This window comes from Sphaeramia orbicularis, chromosome 21 (genome assembly GCF_902148855.1).
Source record: "Sphaeramia orbicularis chromosome 21, fSphaOr1.1, whole genome shotgun sequence".
Lineage (NCBI taxonomy): Eukaryota > Metazoa > Chordata > Actinopteri > Kurtiformes > Apogonidae > Sphaeramia > Sphaeramia orbicularis.
In genome coordinates this window covers 41,769,535-41,788,706 of record NC_043977.1, presented here as the reverse complement: position 1 = coordinate 41,788,706, position 19,172 = coordinate 41,769,535, and the positions used below count along the sequence as shown (strand labels likewise).

At 37.0% G+C, this 19,172-nt stretch overlaps 1 protein-coding gene across 4 annotated transcripts in view; it reads left to right on the top strand.

The window, feature by feature from the left end:
- Window positions 1–19,172, top strand: part of man1a2 (mannosidase, alpha, class 1A, member 2) — a 197,137-nt gene that overhangs the window by 153,889 nt on the left and 24,076 nt on the right. For all 4 annotated transcript variants that reach the window (XM_030125539.1, XM_030125540.1, XM_030125541.1 and 1 more), the window contains 2 exons: window positions 14,699–14,814; window positions 17,000–17,219. In XM_030125539.1, coding sequence (XP_029981399.1) covers window positions 14,699–14,814; window positions 17,000–17,219 — 336 coding nt within the window. The remainder of the gene's footprint in view (window positions 1–14,698; window positions 14,815–16,999; window positions 17,220–19,172) is intronic.

The following is a 19,172-nucleotide window of genomic DNA, read 5'->3' as shown; positions in this document are numbered from 1 at the left end:
ATAAATTAGCTGCATCATTTTTAAGTCGTGGGTTCACAGTGTGTGGAAAAAAGTAGTGGCTTATAGACCGGAAATTATGGTACACTGAAAAAACCGGATGGCTGGCCAGGCTAAAGGACTACCAGGTAATATCAGACAGAAATAGTATCAACTTCGCTAAGGTTCCAAGTGGTACTACATAAGATGCACTACAAAACCATGCACTACAGAGACTGGTCTATCGACAACCATTCTGGTACACATGTGCGTCATCATGTCATGATGTTGGATACCAAACCAAGGTAACAGGTAATCTCTGAAAACACTGGAGCAAATTATCACGTCAGCTCTATCTTGATAAATCAGACACTTTAAGTGGAAATAACTGTACATTCCCACCTGAAATTACCTTAATATAAAATTTCATTTTGGAAGTTATAACTTAGAGATTTATGTTTTTATCCTCCTCCATTGTTGCCTCAGTCTTAACTGCATTCACACTGAAGATAACCCCATAATAGTATACACTCCATCACTATGACAACCATACACAGTGAGGAAGTACTAATCACACAGTGGCAAAGCAGTATGCTATTGCAAAAATCCAACCTGCACCTAAAGATGTATCAGTTAAAATGAAACTGTCTCATTAACTCTAAAAGGTCTAGAACTATTTTTGTAGAAGCTTCCAAATGTACTTTCTCCATACTTAAGCTTTGCTAAGCAATTTATTCCTATTTATTATATTATCTTCTGCATTTTGCATTTTTCAGTGAAAATCAATGCATTTTCCTGCATTTAATTTACGGATCATGTAGATGTTCGTTAAAGCTAGTAAATTCAAAAATTCTATCAAATCGAAGGAAAAAAAGAAGAAAAGTGTCTTATTCAGCAAAACCTATTATTAAGAGTCAGAAGTGTCTCCAACCACTGTCATTTGTCAAACTCCATGGGTTTTACAGATGAATCATTGAGCCCGTTTACATGACCATAAAAATCCGATAACAGGGAGTAATCCGATATTTGCCGCAATCAGATGCGACACGTTTACATGCACTTAAGAAATGCGATAATCTAAATTCCCTGGTTTACATGTTTCAGTCAATTATTTGATTTCTTTGAGTACGTATGTACATTATGACATAAGACGTACACTTCCTGTCATTTTCAAAACATCCGGTCTTGTCTTGTTACCACGGCAACGCCTACGGTGTCAGCATTAGCTGTCCTAATGTGTGAGCTAATTAGTATTGGGGAGAAATCTAGGTGTGTTAATCCGATTTCTCATAATCAGATAACTGACATTATCGGGTAAAGCCTATCAGATTATCCTGTTTACATAATCACTGGAATAATCTAATAACTCCAGAAATCGGATAACGATGGGAGTATTGGTGTGGATGGAAACAGCCTCAATGTTGCAGAAGATGATGGTGTTTCCACGTTCACTACGGAGCCTCTGAACATCCAAATGGGTCATATCTGATGACCGTGAAGAGCTGAGAAACTGCATTTTATCTCAATTATTTACATGTATTGATAGCATCAGTGGATCAACACTAAACGCTCTAGATCAGAGGATGCTTCTGGTCACTGCTGGATGTTTAGATCTTTAAGGGTTAGTGAAGCAGAATTGTTTCACGACATAGTGTTAACTTCATCAATGAACAGATTTGTTTCATGTTTCTTCAAGCTACGTATGGTCTAAATATTGTAATGTCAGTAAAAAATTATGTGTGCTTAGTTTTTAGTGAAATATCCACAAATCTACACAGTGATGTCAACAAGAGCACCTAAGCCGCAGTGTGTGTCATTATGCGTCTGTGGTGTTAGTATTAGTGTAACCTATTAACAATGCCTGTGTACTATTGATCTATATACGTGCTGCTGGCCATGTGTGTTATGGATCTGAGACTGGACACATTAATTAGCTGCCTTTGCATCACTCTACTTTATCCGGCTTTGGTTTTGATGAAGCAGCACAGGTTTAATTAAAGCACCAAGATAATCTGAAATCAACCTGAATTATCTGCTTCAACATGAAACAGGCTGCGCGATCCAGTTCAAGGCAGGAATGGAGTGACAGAGGAATATATTTAAAGTGGAACTCTCACAGGCTCAGACCAAAATGTGCTTGAAAACAGATAAATTCCTTCACAGTAACACATAATTAAGCAGAGGTCCCCTGAATTAGTCATTTTTCCGAGTTGTTTCATGTTTGCAGTCATGCATTGATGTGTGTAATAATCATGTGTAAAGGCAGCTACTGTGCCATGTCATCTGCCATAGATTATCAGGGGGTGCCTGTAGCTGGGTCACACTCTGCGTCGCATTCTAAGAAAGAAAAATGGAGCTGTTTTTTGATCAGAAACCAGCCCAAGGCGTGCGAAACAATATTAGCAGTACTCACCCAGGAAAAGAAAATGCAGAGGCATCACAAACAGCAGCATCAAACAAAAAGAATCAACCTTAATTCTAAATATAGTATGCAGATGAGGCGCTGGTTTAGGCCACAAACAGATCTGTTCCACAGTGATTTCGGGCGACAACAACGCCAAAATGTTTACTCATAGCACATCACGGCTGTCGTGTTTTGACGTGTGATTAGATACAGTTGGAATCCGACCTATGATGTATCCTCAATATTTGCCAGCCTCACTTACTTTATTGCAGTATTGAGCAAGGTTATAATAGTTTTGGATTTTTCATTATAGTTTAGTTTTATTTAGTTTAGACTTTTATTTCTCTAATTCAGTTAGTTTTAGAGCAGGTTTGCTAGTTTTTTTTAGTTTTGTTTTTTTTTAAATGCTTAGTTTTAATATAGTTTTCGTATTAGTTTTAGGTTTTTCATATCTTTTATCTTTCTTGCCGTCGTATTCAAATAAATCCCATACAGGACTCTGGTGCTTTCTCTCAGCTTTAGTCTCCATGTTTCCAGCAAGGTTGTAATAATTTTGGATTTTTCATTATAATTTAGTTTTATTTAGTTTTGACTTTTTTTTTTTTCCTCTAATTCAGTTAGTTTTAATTAGTTTTTAAAGCAGGTTTGCTGGTTTTTTTTAGTTTTCGTCATTTTCTAAATGCTTAGTTTTATTTTAGTTTTGGGGGGGGGGGGGGGGGGGGGGGGGGGGGGGGGGGGGGGGGGGGGGGGGGGGGGGGGTGGGGGTGTTTATATCTTTTCTCTTTTTCTCCGTCGTATTCAAATAAATCCCAGACAGGACTCTGCTCTTCTCCCAATTTTAGTCTCCATGTTTCCAGGTAGAGTGGCGACCAGAAGGCGACTGTAAACCACAAGTGACGAAAAGTGACAGACCGTTAAATATCACACGGTGCCGCTAGATAAAATAGCTTGAGGGAAATAAATCGATTTCATATCAATCCGACGTTGACAAAGACGAAAACAAAGGGAATTTTATCCATAATTTTTATACGTTTTACTTAGTTTTTTAAGAACACGAGTTAGTTATCATTTTTTTCTTTTAATTATAGTTTTTATTTATTTCAGTTAATGAAAATGTTTTTACAATTCTAGTTTTTGTCATTTCGTTAGTTTTCGTTAATGATAATAACCTTGGTTTCCAGGTAGAGTGGGGATGAGAAGACAACTCTAAACCACAAGTGACGAGAAGTGACAGACTGAAATGCCGTATGGTGTTGCCAGCTAAAATTGCTCAAGAGAAATAAATCGATTTCATAGCAATCCTACATTGACAAAGATGAAAACAAAGGGAATTTTATCTATAATTTTTATACGTTGTAGTTAGTTTTGTAAGCACACAATAGAGTTTCAGTTAGTTATCATTTTTTCTTTTAATTGTAATTTTAATTTATTTCAGTTAACGAAAATGTTTTTTCAATTGTAGTTTTCGTCATTTTGTTAGTTTTTGGTAACAATAATAACCTTGGTATTGAGGACAGTATTTCAGTAGTTCTCATGGTCATGTTGTGTTCACGAGCTATTAGCAATTAGCAATTTCCTCAAAATCTTCTATTTATTTATTGATCAGATTAATTTCGTATTTTATTCATAGTTTCCTAGACACAATGTCTGCAAAGTTCCTTCACAGTTTTAAGAAATTTAAGTTTTCAAATTTTTGATGAATTTTTGAAGTATTATAAATTTCTCTTTACTTATTATGGGTCATATTTTGATGGCTTATACCATGGAAGTGGTTAGAGATATCAGTGTAGTTACTGTTGAGCACGGATAAAAAGTCATATATGGACTTTCATTTGGGTCCATGACCTTTGACCTTTAGTGACCTTGAAGGGTCAAACTCAGTCACCAGTGTCTACATTTCAACAATCTTCTTGTTCAAAACTACTGGTAGGATTCATTTCTAATTTTATATGTAGCTTCCTTTGGACAGTGTCTACAGAGTTTATCCACAGTTTTAGATACTTTGATTTAAAAATTTTTGACGAAATATTTGAAATATTAAAGATTTACCTTTACTTATAATGGGCCATATTTTCATGGCTTGTAAATGGAAATGGTTACAGATATCAATATAGTTTCTGTTGAGCACTGGTAGGACGTCATATATGGACTTTTATTTAATTTATTGAGATATATTACCACCCACTTCATTTGGGAGATTGGTCTCCTGCATCCAGACCACAGGACTCTAACATAGCAGCAGAACCTGACAACTTGTTGTTGTATCTGGATAGAACATGCCAGTGAGATACCAGGCCATTGGTCCTATTTTTTAAGGTTACAGTTCCGATTGGGCAGGATGTCAAATCTAGCAGAACATCAGAGTATATAAAAATATTTCTAATCCATCAAATGCACACATATATCCAATAAAGCAACAATGGAAATCATCTGCAGTCACTGCTCAGAGCGTCATGATGCTATGATTATCATTCACAGATGGAGAAAAGCAAATAAATAAAGTGTGTTCCGAGTCTCTTTTCAGATTGCTTCACAGTGTGAAAATTGGGATTTTGTGGGAATGTGATTGTTATTTGCATATTTGTGACTACCGTAGAGTCAAACAGAGACATGGCACATTTATTTCAATTCATTACAGGATCATTTAGGCTGCAGAGAGCAGCGTGGCTCTGGCACATTAGTTTTACTGTATGTGTGTTGCTATCGGAGCACAAAATTAACACAAGCCGCCAGCCAAAATCTGACAGCAGCTGGAAGGTTTTTGTTCTGTATCGGTTGCTTTGGCAAGAAAATAACCATCATTTGGGGGTGTTTTATATTCTGAAGGACATTTCTGTGGTGAAACAGTGTAATTGAGGTCGGCTTTCTTAAGAGGAGAGAACACAAACCAAATTACTTTTTACCATCATTATAATGTGTGGGCGTAGTGTGTATGTGAACTGAACTTTTAGGTTAAGAGTAGATGTAAATGTTAAAGAAACACATGTGAGTGTGTTTGTAAGAAAGGAAGAGTGACAGTAAATGCATCAGTGTGTATGAATGTGTGTAGGTGTGTAGACGGTAGTTAAAGCAGACTAATGAGGAACGAGGCTGAGCTCCTCTGTCTTAATGAGATCCTGCTGTGACTGACAGCCTTATTACCACGCACTCCTCTGTCTTACTATAACACTGTGCTGCCTACACACACACACACACACACACACTCCACCCACTTATGCTTTTAACCTCCTCACTCACAACACTGTTTGCACATTGCAGTAAATTCCTAGATGTCTGCTAAATTAGAAGAAGAGTGATTTAAAGTGCAAATGCAAACGTATAACTGAGGTGTGAAGGAAACATAACAGGTTAGGATGATAAAACAAGAGCAATATGTGACAGAAATAGGCACTGAAATTGTTTAAGAATGTTGTATAGTTTCACTTCAATGCAAACTATGGAAAAACAGAGTATGCAAGTACGAAAAGTTCAGCTACATAAACAAACCCAAGTGCACTCCCTCCCTGGTTCCTGGTTCATAAACACCTAATTATATGCAAGTGGAATTCCCTGAGTGAAACTCACAAAGCTAGTCAATTAACAGAGGGGTTGTTCAGTTACACCATTACTATTCTGGTGACTTAACTGTTTATTAGTCACGCACTGCAGTGCCATATCTCCACTGGAAAATATCAAAAAGTACCTCTTGGTAAGCTAGCAAAGGCCATGTGAAAGAGACATCATGAATAAATACAGAAAAAAGAAACTAATACCACCGAAAAGAGAGTGGCATGTTATATGTATGGTGCAATTCCCAGACCAAATGCCAATCCAGCCAACACAGGAGTGTGTGAAATGTCAGACTGTAAATGTGACCTACAGGGGTGGTTTTGAACTATGTGAAAAAATGCAGAAATTGTACAAATGAGCTGAGTACTTCCAATGCAGACATTTCTTGTTAAACAAAAATGCTCTGTGATGACACTGTAAATCCTGTTTTTTTGTTATCATTTGTTGACATTACACCTATGCAGCAGTAAATAAAAAAACACATTTTGATTCATGCTTGGCCACAAACAAACACCAAAAATTCTCCAAATATTGGCTCTGAAGGAGGACCTTTTGTCTTTCCATTTTTAGCAGTCATCATAGGAGAGGGTAAGGATGTAAACTATGGTTGACCTTGAGTTTATATTACAATATATTATATTAATAATATAATATTCCTGATAATGTTGAAATTCATCCTCTCTTTTATCCTGGTCTTAGTTACAAATTGGTCAGTTATAAAATTATGGTATTAAATGTTTTTATTATGATATACTTTTCTGCCAGTTTGCCCAAAGCTGTCTGTATTTTCAGTTTCCTTTCAGTTGTGCTATTTTCCAGCTGTTCTCAGTGGTAAATAAAGTTTTATCCATCACTTAGTCTTAAAATGTTGAATTGGTGAACTTTGATTCTGAGATCAGAATAGTTTTTGTCTGCTAGCACATGGTCCTGAAAGAAAAATAAATAAATGCATGATGTTTGAAGGTGGAGTGAAATGATATTACTGTCACCTCCAACGTGCAGTGATGCGTCTACAGCCCGTGACCTTGACCTGTTGTTTTGTATGAAAGCTGTTTTAAGTTTTTCGAGTGCGTCTCCTCTTGTGCGTGCGCCTTTGGGTCTTATTTCAGTCGGCATCTGAAGCTGCCTCCTCGTCCAACCCTTCCTTTGATTGACAAGTGCTCTCCACATGACCCAGATCATTTGATTGGCAGAGGAGTGCTGGAAAGGAGTTGGAGGGCTGTGCGTGGGTAGATACTAAACTGAAAGAGCGTGGGAGATGATTGTAAAACAGAGGAAGTAGGCAAATAAGAGCAACACACAAAACAGATCAGACAGAACTTGAAGCATTTCTCTGTGATCCAAATTGGATTTTAATGTGTTGCTTCATTTTTATTATCCTTTGTGACAGGACAGTCGGAGCTGAAGGCACTGCATTATCATTTCTCTGGTCTTCTGCTCAGGGACTATGTTTGAAACGCCCTCAGATGTGTTCGGATAGTTAAATGTAAAAAATTATACAGCTGTTCGTTTCTCAAAGTCTCAAGGTTTGTATTTCTACCTGAGGAAATTTTCTGTGTTTACTTACACTAGGAGAAATATAACCGGAACATCCTACATCCTACATCAGGGCCACTCAAATATATTTTCCCACGGGCCAAATTATTGTAATGCTGTGGACTGTGGGCCGGACCCCTGTAGTATTACCTTAGATACTTGGATGTACAACTGACACATATTTTATTAAGAAAATCAAAAGTAGAAAAGAAACAAACACAAGCATTTGCATGCTGTATTCCTAAATACTTTAATAGTTTTGCAAAAATTATGAAATGGAACAATCCTGCATATTTTTATATAATTTGTTATTGATATAACATCATAATTTCATTGTAACATGCAAAATTTCATTGTAACATGAGTACAATGACAATAAAGTTTATATTTGATATTTGATTTGATATAAAAAAAATACACACCTGTTTGTGCATTTATAATACTTGTAAATTGTGAGAAGGAATGTTCACACCAGCATGTGCATGCACTATTTCTGAATGATTTGACCTTTTCTAAATTCACATATGCTGTTAAAACTTACCAATTAAAAACAGAACAAGTTTGATTGACAGCTAGTTGACGTTTCACCTCGGGAGGGGTGCAGGACAGTTGTCATTTTGATTGGGTGGAAATTTAGATCTTTTCTACCAAGTGACCAATCAACTTTGTGTTGTTATATTATTGACCCTTGTCGTGGAGGCGTAAACAACAAAGAAATTCGTGGAGAATGGATTGGTTGTCAGTCAGGCCTTCCTTTATTGTGCACAAGTGAGAAGCTGACAAACGAAGCTTCGCCCTCTGTCAGAAGTCAGTTCTACCTAATACAGAAAATCAGTCTAACTTATAGAGGCTGTGCTAAGCTTACATGGGATTGGTTAATATAAAATATGACATATGATGCTGTTGCTAAGTAAAAGAAAGAATGTCAGATGGACACAGGACAGAATGTAAGACCTTGGAGTCATTCTGGGAAGTTAGGGAAAGTAACTCTTTGTTGAATTCCAGAACTGAGAGAGCTCATGCTCTGCTATGGGCTAAAAGGTCAAACTATAAGTTGTGCTATCTTTAGAGATAAAGTAGCTTACAATATGCAGAATTGAGAAGCTGACTGAGAGAAACATTCATGTTTTGAAGGACACAGGTGTCTGACAAACTAACAGTTGTGAGGAGCCAGGAAAAGAAAACTTATGGTCATCATTAAGCATTAAAATCAGTATTAACACCCTGTGGCGAGTTACTGGAAAGGGCCTCATGACCGACACGTTGAAGACACCTGGTTTAACAGCTGTTAAACTGTTTATTTACTGTTTGAGGGTAGAGGGGCTGTGGGCCGGTCCAATTTGATGGGCCAGTTCTGGCCTACGGTCTGCCTATTGAATAGCCCTGTCCTCCATCCTACAGAACTACATGGACTGTATTAAAATGTACTGTATATTATAAAGGACCTATACTGTTTTGTATGTCAGCCAATTGTGCCATGTTCAAAAATACTTCATCTGTACTTTATACCCAAGTGTTTTATTCCATATGATCACACTAACACATTCCATATTTTTCCTTGATTTTCACCTTGCATCTTTGTTTGCTGATTTTAAAACTGCAGTAGCTGAAATTCATTCATCAATTTTCCATACTCACTTCATTCTGGAGTCTGTTCTGCAACTCTCTCCTCTCAGTCCAAATCAAGAGACTTAGGCCCAATCCCAGTTCACTCCTTGGCCCTCCCCCTTCCCCCTCCCCCTGCATTTTGCGCTTTCACATGAAGGGGTAGGGATGTCCCAATTCTCGATGAGATGGTGGAGAAGGGCTAAGGGGGAGGGCTGTTTGGTCCTTGAAACAGAAATTTTTCATTACCACACTACAAATGGAGGCGTATGAGAAATCTCCCTTAATTCTGTTTGAATCATCTGCAAGATGGAGGTAAACACAGCAAAAAAGTGCAGCAGTGTGATGAAAGAAACACAAATGTACGTATTTTCTTCATAAACAACTTAATCATTTGATCAACTGTTTAATGCCATTTTAATGTGTTATAGACCACTTTTCTGCAGTTTGTGGTTGATAGTCATAAAAATATGTCCAAAGCCCATGCAACAGAGATGGTTACAGCTGCTGATGGCATGGGGAATACTTTTGGAAACAAAGTTGTCGCATCTGTTTGTCAATCAATGACTGCTGATGACGTAACAGGTTTTGGGGTTGTCTCATTTCATTGGGGAATATTTCAACTCCTAACCCTTGCAACTCCGTATCAAGGGGATGCCAAGTACAAGGGCCAAGGGGGAGGGCCAAGGGTAAATTGAGATTGGGCCTTAATATCCACATAGATAACATGATGTCATTACATGGCGTTATGGAAAAGTGAGGCCTTTTTTTCAGTAATTACCCACATATCTCAATATTCTATGTCTGAAAACACCTAAGCAGCCAAAACTCTTTTGGACAACCTGTAAACACAGGACATACTTGAGTAAATGCAAGTTTAATGTCCTTTCACACTTAAATTACAATATGCAGAAAGGTAGTCACAGAATGTTTGACAAACTGAAGTGCATTTTCAGACGGATGTATTTTTTTTTTTAATTTTTTTTGGAGGTCGAGGGGGATAATGAAAAAGAAATTGAAGACTGGACTTAAAACATGTACATGATTAACACTATGTAAATTCACACATAAGTTACACATACAGAACCTACACACAGACCGTTTGCACCCAGTGTGGATCATATTGCTATTATCATGTAAGATTTCTTGCTGTACCAGAAATATGGTAGCACTTTGAAGTCCCAACCAGTCGAGTGTGATATTTTGGCATGGATTCACTGGAATATGAGGCTGGCAGAGCAGAAGACTCAGATGAATACAAAATATATCACCAGACCCACAGCCTTTTGGTTATTTCAGCTTTGGATTGAATAATGTGATAACAAATGTTTAATTTGGTGCACATGGACTGGAAACTGCCAAGTCAAAACCAAATGATGCCTAAGTTCTGCGTACAACACATGGATGTAGTCCTTTTGTTTTAACGCACATAGAAAATGGTGGTTTTGAAGAAGGAAAGTATGATGAGAGGAAAATGTTTTATCTTGATATAGGTCATTTAACATCCAGGTTAAGCTAAGATATGATTTTAGCACATTTACTGTTGATTAAGTGAATTAGATAAAATAAAATGACCAAATGTAAACCCCTTTTTCTTAAGACATTTTGGATATTATCCACTCAACAAATACAATAATAATAGGTTGTTTTTCTTCTCAAATTTTCATCTAAGCATGTATGAAGATATAAAAATGTCAGTGTATAAAATGCTGGTGAATAGAGAACTCTTCCATTAACGTGTTTCATGTGATGCTCTCGGTCAGTGGTAACAGAGGTCAGTGGTGTTTGAGTCGGTTGTGGGAACTGGTTTGAATTTTTAGATGTGAACTTCTTGTTGTATCTTGGTCGGTCAGCATCCTTCCGCTGTTTAGAATTCATATTCACTTTACTCCTTGTTTGTTAGTGTTGTCTTCATGCAGATTTCCTGCCTACATCTCTGTTGTGTTGAAGAACATAAAGAGAAGTACAGGGTGGGGAAGCAAAATTTACAATGAACATTTAGTTGTTTTTTCTCAGCAGGCACTACGTCAATTGTTTTGAAACTAAACATATATTAATGTCATAATCATACCAAACACTATTATCCATACCTTTTCAGAAACTTTTGCCCATATGAGTAATCAGGAAAGCAAATGTCAAAGAGTGTGTAATTTGCTGAATGCACTCGTCACACCAAAGGAGATTTCAAAAATAGTTGGAGTGTCCATAAAGACTGTTTATAATGTAAAGAAGAGAATGACTATGAGCAAAACTATTACGAGAAAGTCTGGAAGATACTATTAAAGAAGAATGGGAGAAGTTGTCACCCGAATATTTGAGGAACACTTGCGCAAGTTTCAGGAAGCGTGTGAAGGCAGTTATTGAGAAAGAAGGAGGACACATAGAATAAAAACATTTTCTATTATGTAAATTTTCTTGTGGCAAATAAATTCTCATGACTTTCAATAAACTAATTGGTCATACACTGTCTTTCAATCCCTGCCTCAAAATATCGTAAATTTTGCTTCCCCACCCTGTATTGCCATTAACCCTTAAAAACCTATAACTGTTTTTAAGCTTAACTCACTTTATTCCCACGGGGACATTCAGTCTCTGTATGGTACCCATCTTAATACACTATTTTTGTTTTACTTCCAAATTAATTTTACTCTATATTTGACTTTTTTCTAAGTCATTTATCAGCGTTTATCATATAATATCTGCATATTGTTTTTTTCAGTGACAATCAGGTATTTCATTGTATTTAATTTACTGGTCATGTACTAGATGTTCAATAAAGCTGAGTAAATTGGAAAGTTATTATAGGATGATCAAAACAAAATATATCATAAATCAAAACAAAATAATAGCAGTATGCTATTGCCAAAACTGAGTCAAACCTGCATCTACAAATCTGCATCATTTCCATCTCTTTAACCCTTAAAGGTCTAGACCAGGGGTGGCCAACCCTGGTCCTGGAGAGCCACTATCCTGCATGTTTTAGATGTTTCCCTCTTCCAACACACCTGATTCAAATGATAAGGCTATCATCAAGCTCTGCAGAAGCCTGATAACGACCGTCAGGTGTGTTTGAAGAGGGAAACATCTAAAACATGCAGGATAGTAGCTCTCCAGGACCAGGGTTGGCCACCCCTGGTCTAGACCTATTTTCGTAGAAGCTTCCAAATGTATTTTTTCCACATTTAATCTTTGCCAGGTTTATTCCCATTTATTATGACATTATCCTCTGCATTTTGCATTTTTCAGTGAAAAAAAATGTGCTGATCATGTAGATGTTCATTAAAAAGCTAGTAAGTTCAAAGGTTCTATCAAAGCTAAATATATCATTAACTGGACACAAAATAAGTGTCTGGAACAACTGTCACTAGTCAAACTCCATGGGTTTTACTTTTGAATCAGTGTTGCCGAAGATGACCATGTGACTGTGCTTCCATGTTCACTAAGGAGCCTCTGAACATCCAAATGATATCTGATGACCATGAAAAACTGCATTGTACCTGAATTATTGTAAGGTTTTAATAGGATTAGTGTTAGTTAAAGTGTTATTAAATATATTAGATCAGTAGATGCTTTTGATCGGCTGTTTAGTTCTTAGAGAGTTAATAGTATGATTTGCAACACAGTGAAGTAAAGGATGGAGCACAATGCAAAACAGTGTCTCATATCATATTTATCATCATCCCACAGCCTTACCTCAGCAGTAAACACTACTGCTATCACTTTTTTTTTTTTACCGGTGTTCACTTGTTTTACACCTACGCAGAGTAAATTCATGTCACCAAATTAAAACCCATATAACAAGCATCCCATCTATTCCATGACATTTGTTTACTTGGCATTTCCCTGTTAGCTTAGTAGATTTGTACCATTCCATGACATGCAGAGTGCTTCCAAACAAACCCAAATTGTGTTTTTCTTGGCTTAAAAAGCACAACATTCATACACATTAGTGCTCAGTCACTGCATATATTTCCATCCATCCATATGTACATTCACTGAACACACATGAACACACACACACACACACACACACACACACACACACACACACACTGACACCACTTTGCCCTCAGTAATGTCTCCAAGGTTGTTTATGAGGTTTGAGCTCTATGTGACAAAAACTGAATAATTCATTACTTTTCCATCCTCCTCGTTTCTCGTCTTCGTGTATCCCTTCATTTACCTACAGGCATGTTAATCAGATACTGGAAAAGAATCTCCTTAGATGAGACACAAAGCATCTGCTCAGATGGTGAATATGATTAAATAGAGCTGAGGATATAGTTTCGCGGTGAGGAAGAGGAATGCCAGTTTCAACTCCAGGATCCAAGGCTAAATAAAAATTTAACCCATATAGAAGCGAATATACACCAGTGACCACAACCATCTACTGATCTAAACTGTTTAATCCCTGTTGATCCACTAATTCTATCAATACATGTAAATAATTGGTGTAAAATGCATTGTGTCATCTTTTCATGGTCATCAGATATGACCTATTTGGACGTTCAGAGGCTCCGTAGTGAACATGGAAACACAGTCATCTTCTGAAACATTGATTTACCAGTAAAACCCATGGAGTCGGATCAATGAGAGTGGATGGAGATGCTTGTATTTATGTTCAGTTAATGATATATTTTATGGGAAAAAAATCCCTTTTTGTTTAGTGTTCTCTGTTTTTGGTAAAGTAATCCTCAAATGTAATCTCAGCATAATGATTAAAGCTCATGATCAGTATTAAATACAGGAAAATACCTGATTTTCACTGAAAAAATGCAAAATAGAGAGGATATTATTATGATAAATGGTGATGAATCACTTAAGAATGGTTAAATAGAGAGGAGAAAATCATTTGGGAACAGCCATAAAAGTAGCGCTGTGTTTTTATGGGTTAAATTAAACTTTAGATTTCTTTTTTCTTACCAGATTTTTAGGATTATTGCACCAAGAATGTTGGCACAGAGACAGAAGTTTACAAAACAATCACATAAAACACGAAACTCAGTGTTAATTATTGCTACGTAGGTGGATTTTCATTCATAAAACCAAGGTGACACACTTAAATTTTGAGGTAGACAGCTAAAATATCATGTCCTCATTTTTTTTTAATTTTTACCCATCGCATATTTTAGCTACACTAGTGTCTTTTCATAGTTTATGTTAATAACATCTTATAGCCCAATATAAATTGTCAGAAAACAGACTAAAGCACCCTTAAAAAAGTAAGATCACTTTAGCTCAAACAGTCCCTGGAGAGAATGTTTTTCTTATTGGATCTGAGTGAGAGTTGGCAGCCTCCCCATCCTCACTGTGTGGTGTTCTGCAAATTAGGGCAGCCTCGAAAGCTGTGCAAACTTCCATGAGGACGAATTGGGGACATTGAAATGTGAGCACACCAGGGAAAAGGGTAAACAAAAACTGAAATGAGAGATAAAATTACTGCCAGTGGTTGGAGGTGAAGAGAATAGATAGATGTGTCTGACGCCATATGTTGAGCCGGGAAAAATGAATAAATCACTAATGGTGCTGTTGTTTGTCTGTCTTTGTCTCTGCTGTTTCTCTCATTCCTTTGTCCTCACCCCTTCTTCTCAGTATTGCTTTAACCCTTTTGTTTGTCCTTCTTTCCAGATCATACCTCAGTTGGAGGACTGGGAGACAGTTTTTACGAATACCTGCTAAAGGCGTGGCTAATGTCAGACAAGACTGATACAGAAGCTCGCAAGACCTACGATGATGCCATTGAGGTACCGTGCACTATTGTTCTTGCACCTTTTTCAGTTATTGCACAAATGCCATGCAATGACACGGGGATGTAGCAGCTATGAGCACCATTTATATGCAGAAAAAGTCATATGTGGTAATGTTCAAGCAATGAAGTGTTACATCTGCAGTTACATTTCAAGTAAAATAAATATTCCCCAAATATTAAATTTTTGTCAGGATAGTTGTTAATATCCAAAAACCTTGATATCCAATTATTTCATAATGTTTAAATTTAGATTTGTCCTCTTTATAACCTGAAATGTTGTTGGTTTTTTTACGCACTTGGCAGGTTTGGCACTAGTCATGTGTTGCAAATTACCATGAATAATCCAATTAAGACACATATTCAAAATGTGCTGTATACACATCCAGAGGATTCTGCTCAAACCTGAACAATATCTGCGCATCCTAAAAACTAAATTCTGGAACATACTTTTTACATGAACCAGTTCAGATGTTACATATAAATATCGCCTCATTTATGGTAATAATAAGAGCTGCAGCTCTCGATTATTTTTTGATCAATTAATTCATTGATTATTTTCTTTGATTTGATTTGATTAAATATATATATAGTGAAAATGTGAAAAAGACACATCCAAAAGACAACTTTACAAGCCACAACTTTATTCCAGAACCAACTGAAATGACAAACACAAAAAGTATAAAAGTGTAAGGATTAGAGTAAAGTAAAAGAGTACTAGAGTAAAAGTGTATGTGTATATACAAACAAGTCAAATCACATCTACAGTCAATATGTGCTCTGCAGTCTTCCACAAATTTGTATCCAACTTACTAAGAACTTAAGATGTAACTAACATTCAACTTTGTGTTGATCCTGGCGTCATGTGTGTCACAATAAGCGTCTGTGTGAAACGCAACAGTGGAACAAATGTTTACTGGCAGCGGAATTAAGGAAATGAAGCTTTGATGTAGGAAAATTGTAATTGAATCATATTTTTTAAAAATCATGGGAAGGAAAGCTTCTAGGACCCAAAAAAAGAGTTTGTTTGAGTTGCTCGTTGGAAAAGGGGTTCATAAAGTACATAATAAATAGGAAGAAAACTCCAAGGCACTCTCTTTAAGTATTCATGTGTAGACCTTAAAAAACACTTCAACACGTTTCGGCTTCAAGCCTTTATAAGGAAGTCCAACAGTTTTGTTTTCTTCCTGTTTTGTTATCTAAAAAATATTTTAATTGATCTGAATCGATTAATCATTTTGGTTCTAGTAATAATGAAGTATGAGTTTACATCCATGGTACTAGTTCCACAATCTACATCAAAAAATAATCTCTGTCCACTCATATCACATGACCAGAAGAGTTGAAGACTTCACTGAACACAGGAATCGTTAAATGTTGCTTGAATCGCAGTTTGCTTGTTTTGAATGTAGTCATTAAGTCAGGACTGAAGTGCACAGACATGCCTGTAATTCAGTGTCTAAGTGTCTAAGCTGGTTGTCAGGGGCGACGTGTTGTTTTTTCAGGAATAGGTCATGTGACGGGGTATGACAAATCCCATTTTCTGATAAAACCCAGTCAAGCCGTGAATGCAAGTGTGTGTGTGTGTTCCATTGTGTTAGTGTGGCTGTAGCCATAATGTGCATGTAAACGCAGTCAGTGATATGAAATGTAAAGCAGTCACAGACAAACGACTGGTGTAATTGTCAGCACTTACGCCTGCTCTCACTCCCCACTGTCTCCACTGTCCACCTTTGTAAGGATGAGATCTCTTCATGTTTTTTTAATGAAGTGAGAGTGGATTTAGCAGGAAGCAGATGTTAATGGTCTATAGCTGATGAAGATTTCTGTCAGTCATTAGGAGAGTGAGCAGAGCAGATGGTACAGGGTGAAGGGTGACAAATGTGGCTGCACTCGCCACGTTCCTCTGTTTGTGTCTTTTCCTGGAGTCACTGACACAACACAACATCTTTATCTCCATATTCCATCCATAAATTACACTCCATGTCAATCCAAATTTTGGTTTACATCTCCTCAAACACACACACATAGATCGGACACTTTCTGATTTCAATCCCACTCTACATTTTCACACACAACAAACATTTGTGTTCCCCATTTTGTGTCAGTTTTTTCATGTTTCTTCACTTTATGTTGAATATGCTCATGTACAATACAACCCCCCCCCTCGCTGTTCCCTGCAGGCCATTGAGCGCCACCTGATACGCAAATCCAATGGCGGTCTGACATTCATCGGCGAGTGGAAGAACGGCCACCTGGAGAGGAAGATGGGCCACCTGGCGTGCTTCGCTGGTGGCATGTTTGCTTTGGGAGCTGACGGTTCACCTGATGACAAGGCTGGACACTACCTGCAGCTGGGTGCTGAGATCGCACACACCTGCCATGAGTCGTACGACAGGACGGGTGAGGAGAAAATGGGGGGGCGACTGTACACAAACACACACATATGTACTTCAAGTAGAAATGAAAATAACAGTAAGAAACAATGTATGTAACCCATGAAATACTGTAGTAAAGAAAATGTGAAAAACATTGACACGGATCTGTAGCCGCAGCAGAGGTTCTCAACATAGATACTTATTTTTTAAATTATTTATTTACTTGTCCTTTAGTTATTCATGGAGCTCCCGCTAAGATATGATATCTCTGTTTCTAAAATAGTACTGATACATATGACAGTCCAAATAGTTCACATACAAAAGACAGAATTGTGTAAAAGATAGCATACATTAAAGTAGGGCTGCATGATTTTGGCCAAAAATATCCAGATTTTCTCCTCTAAAAATTCAATTTTCAATTTTTGGGTAAAACTACAAAAGACAAACAGAAGTCGGCATGTTGTTTTCATGTGCAGCCCACAATGCAACACACTGCTCCCACTCTGGTGTGTGATGATGTTTGAGGAGCTGGAATAAGTTGGTTGTGCTGCTGTCTTTGACTGATAGCGGCTTCAGAGTTTGCAGTAAGGAATGGTTCAGTCTTCATTGGAAACTTCGAAGCTGTACCAATTCCACACAGCTGGCTTGCTCTTGCTGTTTATAGCCACGAACTTCTCACTCTCCATATCAAACGCCATTTATGTACTGGTGTGTGGAGACCGCTCTCTCACAGTTAGGAGGAGGAGCCTACGGTAGCCCAGAGGTGCACCGCTGGAGACATGAGAGAGATGAAATTTGACTTGATGATTAACCTTTTTTTAAAATTGGCCTAATTAAATAATCTGATTTCGATTTAAAATTGATTCATCGTGCAGCCCTAAATAAAAGCATACAATAAACTAAAAAAGAATGTGTTTATCCAATTTTTTTTTTTTTTTGATGCACTGGAGACACAACATCTTCCATTCACATTAATCTGTTATATATTCCTCACAGTGTACATATTCAAAAACACATTCTCCATCAAACAAGGTACAGTGAGGCTAATGCGTTTCTGGTTGTCTCTGTCCCACTTTCTTAGGGATTAATGTGTATATCCAAATTTTGCTTTTATATTGCATTACCATATTCTCCTGAGACCCAGTAAGTAAGAGTTTTAGCTTTTTTTTTTTTTTTTTTTTTTAATATAAATAATGGTCTTGATTGAAAACAGCATGATACAATTTTTAAATGTATTTTTTATGGCATGTCCTTTGCAGTGGACAGCGTTTTTTTTTAGGTAAAGCTGTGAACCTCTTGCATTGCTGGGTCTGAGGAGGACATCACCAGCATTCTACAAAAGGACTAGATTAGTTTACATTTGTATTTATTTGATATGGACTTCACCAACGCTTCCACATTAATGAGCAGTACTGCATTTCCACTCAGTACCAAAAACAGCACATATATGGACAAAATACATTTGATAGTATTTAGAAATTGCTGCATAAGAGTTGTGTTTAGGTAGTGACACAACTTGGTTAGGGTTTGGAAAAGATTGAGTTAAGGGCTGAAACAACAAATGTCCATGAAAATTGGGATTTCAACATACAACTACACACAGTATGGTCCACATGCACCGTATTAAGAGCATTCACCTGTTCACAGTTGGCTAATTTTAAAAATTAAAAAGAAAAATAACCTACATATATCAATATAGATACTAAAATGCCACAATCTGCACAAGAGCATTAACTGAGGAACTGTGTTATTTCTCTTTCAGTCATAATTTAAGTCTAATAAAAACATTCTAATCTTGTCATATTTTCAGTTCAGTTCATAAATAACTCCCTAGTTTTTCCCCTTTAACTGAGAAGGCTGATATTTGTAAATGAGTTTGTGCACAGTGTAATTTTACAGTTAACATTTACTGAGTCTCTTGTACTGACAGAGCCAAATTAATGGTGTCTTCAGACAAATTCATTACGTCGAGAGGATT